The sequence below is a fragment of the Helobdella robusta genome (assembly GCF_000326865.2).
Source record: "Helobdella robusta unplaced genomic scaffold HELROscaffold_74, whole genome shotgun sequence".
NCBI classification, from domain to species: Eukaryota; Metazoa; Annelida; class Clitellata; order Rhynchobdellida; family Glossiphoniidae; genus Helobdella; species Helobdella robusta.
In genome coordinates, this window is record NW_008705420.1 from 635,550 (window position 1) to 639,281 (window position 3,732).

General features: G+C 36.2%; 1 protein-coding gene across 1 annotated transcript; it reads left to right on the forward strand.

Annotated features, from left to right (window-relative positions):
* Window positions 1–1,522: 1,522 nt before the first annotated feature.
* Window positions 1,523–3,732, forward strand: HELRODRAFT_194361 (hypothetical protein; the record flags this gene model as incomplete). The annotated part of the gene is made up of 1 exon (XM_009031478.1): window positions 1,523–3,732. The coding sequence occupies one exon, from the start codon at window positions 1,523–1,525 to the stop codon at window positions 3,482–3,484; it is 1,962 nt and encodes a 653-aa protein (XP_009029726.1). The 3' UTR covers window positions 3,485–3,732.

Below are 3,732 nucleotides of genomic sequence, written 5' to 3' on the forward strand. Positions count from 1 at the left end.
GCTGTTCTTTTTTACTGTCGATCATTCATTTGTTTATTTATGTATTTTTCTGATTCACTCAATCATTCTTGCAATTCATTCATTGATCTATTTCAATCAATCAGTCGTTCATTTTATTTTTATATATACGTTCGTTCTTTTATTTTTATTCCTTTTTTGTCATTCATTCATTCATCTATAGCTATGGCATGCATTTTATAATATGAAATTTATATATATATACTTTAAAATAGTGTATATATAATGTATTTACAATTTAGCATTTTATATATGTATCTAATGGTTTTTGATTGATTGGTTGAATGGTTAATCTGTTGGTTGGTTGGTTGGTTTGGTTAGTTGATTGAAGAATTCATTCGTTGAATATAGCATACTTGCCTACTTAGTAGTAATAGTTTTCATAAATAATAAATTTTTGATTTTATTTTTTCTAGTGTGTGTGTGTGTGTGTGTGTGTGTGTGTTAGAATAATTATCGTTATACTGGAATAGTAAACTACATTTATAATTGATAATTGTAAGAATGCTGATCGTAGGATAGGATTTGCTCCAACATTTTTTATTCATTCGTTAATAAAGCAAATAAATGAAAAAAATATGACATATAGATGATGATAATAAAGTAATATTATTAATGATAATTAATTATAGCCAGAATTTTTAAAGGGGATTTTATTTCTTTGTTACTCTTAGCGTACGCTCTTACAAAAAATGTCTATCAGAATAAAATGATGAGATTGAATATTTGTAGTGGAGTACAATGTACGGTGGTTTTTTTTGTGTTGTGTGTGTGTGTGTGAGGAAGAATTGGTTGGGTAGTTGGTAGAATAGTTGACTGATTGATTGATTGGAAAAAAGATAAACTAGCATCACTAAGCTGCTAACAGATGTCGTTGAATCATATGAAAGAAATTCAAGAAATTTTTGTAGATATGTAATCAATACTTATAACTTATGTCATGATGACAACAGTTAATATTTTGTGATAGCAACAGGATGTGGCTGCAAAATGTTGATGGATGTCACGGTGGGACTCGACATCTGGAGTCAGCTAATGTAGGCTTACGTAAAGTTGGAATGACGTTACAAAAAAAATTCACATTGAAATTAATGATTTTTTTTATTTTCTCCAGTTATGTGCGTGCGTATTGCAGTTACGAAATTATATAATTACAATATTTTTAATTAGAGTAATGTTTTTCCAAGGCCAATCCTAACTAAACATGTTTAAGCTTTCATTTTTACTCGTTACCAATGTTGATACATTAACTAAAGAAACCAATTGTTCTATTTAAAACTAATAGTTATTATTATTGGTGGTAGAAGTTGTGGTTGTAGCAGCAGTAGTAATAATAGAAGTAAATGGTTTTTTGGTTTAATTTAATGATGATTTGGCTATTTAGGATTAATGGTTAACTGTTTTTAAGTTAATATAGTTAAGTTTAATTTTAAAATACGTTACATTGGTTAGTAAATAAATCTAAAATAATTTATTTTTAAATTTACGAAACTGAAAAAGCAAAATGTCCGGATTTCGAAAGCATAAAACATCGAGACGAGGAATAGAAGATGACGGAAAAGAATATGTTCCGCTCATGCCTATCGCTTCTACAGCTGCTGCTACTACCGCTACTACTACTACTCTTACTTCTACTACCGTCAGTGCAGTTGTTGCAGCTGCAACTACGTCCACTACTACTTTTTCAAATCCTACGTTTACTGATACTGCTGCATCTTCTACCTCCACTGATAACGACGAAGATGACGACTACGATGAAAAGTATCTTGAAAATGATGCCGATGATGAAGAAGATGAAGATGATGATGCTGGTAGGAAGAATCGTAATGATGACGACGAATACGATGATGAAAACGATAGTGGCGATGACGACCCAAAAATTAAGTATAGAAGAAAAAAGGATGGATCTTTAATTGGTGAAACTTCGTTTATTAAATCGCCTAGAGCGGTGACAGAGGCTGCAGAAACGCTTCCGACGCCATGTAAATCAACTACGATAACACATTATTTAAAATTTAGTAGGAGACTGAATGCTGAAACGCTATCCACAAATGTACCTGGTACAATCACATCCAATGTCATTAATTTAACGGAAACAACATCAGTCACTGTAGCTTCAACTACTTTAGCTACAGCTGCATTAGCTACAGCTACATTAGCTACAACTACATTAGCTACAACTACATTAGCTACAACTAAATTAGCTACAACTACATTAGCTACAACTAAATTAGCTACAACTACATTAGCTACAACTACATTATCTACAACTGCATTAGCTACAACTACATTAGCTACAACTACATTGGCTACAACTGCAGCCCCAACTGCTGCTAAATCCATTTCTACCTCATCAGCTGCTAATCTGTCGGTGTCAAACTTATCAAGCACAATAAAATCTACTGTGAATATATTTTCCACAACCGCGACACCAACCGGAGCTCCATTAACTACAATTTCATCAACCACAACCGCATCAGCTTCAACTTCTACAACGACTACACTGACATCTCCATTAGGCCAATCATCTACATCCACATCAGCCGCAGTTGCGACGACATCATCAACTACAACAACCGCCACAACAACATCAGCTGCATTAGCCGCAATCAGGTCAGCTACAGAAACGTCACAGATAGGAGATTTAACAGCTTTAAGAGTGCCACGCAGAAAAAGAAAACCCTATAAACAACATGCACCGATATTTATAACAACAACACCAATCATAACACCAAGAGCACGTGACGCCACAAAAACAACCTCAACAACTACATCGTCAACTGCTGAACTAGAACCGACAGCAGAATCGCCGCCGCCATTGAGTCCACCACCATTACCACCGCGACTATCAGATTTTTTCAGGCCACCAACGCCAACAACGCCACCACAACTACCACCACCACGCGGGTCATTATTATCATCAAAAACGACGAGAAGAACTCAACCTAACCCGGGCGATTTCACGATAATAACCGTCCTTGATGATCCAACCGTGGGACCGCCACACCACAGCCGACTACAACAGCCAACCAAACCGCAGCCACAACCGCAGCCACAACAGCAACAAATCCAGCCACTCCAACCACAAGAATCATCTGAAACATCTTCGTTATGTCCACACAACTTCAGCAACCCAAGAAGAAACGTCGCCATCCACAGGTTAGAGGATCGCGAAAGATCCATCTACGATACGGATCTCGATTTAAGCAGCATGCATACAGACGATCTCGTCCTCACGAGGGAACAACACGAACGTATGATGAGGCACTTTGCTAGAAAAGAGGTTGCACATTACTGCAGGATGTGTTGCCTCTTCTTCTTGATCATTGTCCTTCTCGCAATTATGGCCTTACTCATCCACAAGATGTACCTTATGCTTGAACCGGTATTCAGAGCCGATGGCCTCATGAGGAAGATTAGGTTTTTTTTTATGGGGTCTGAATTGTGGGAAGATAAGAAGAGGTAGTGAGAGAGAGAGAGAAAAAAAAAGGAGTTTGAAAAAGAGATTGAAAAAGTGAAAGACGAAAAGAGAGAGAAGAGAGAGAGAGAGAGTAATCTTTACCAAAACGATGCATTTTTAAATAGTGCAGTGGTGAATAAAACCGTTCTAAATTTTAGCTGTCGAATGAGATGTGAAATAAAATTGTGTTTGTGTGTGTGAACGTATTTATGATTTGTGTATGTGTGTGTGTGTGAAGTGTGTGTGGAGTGTGT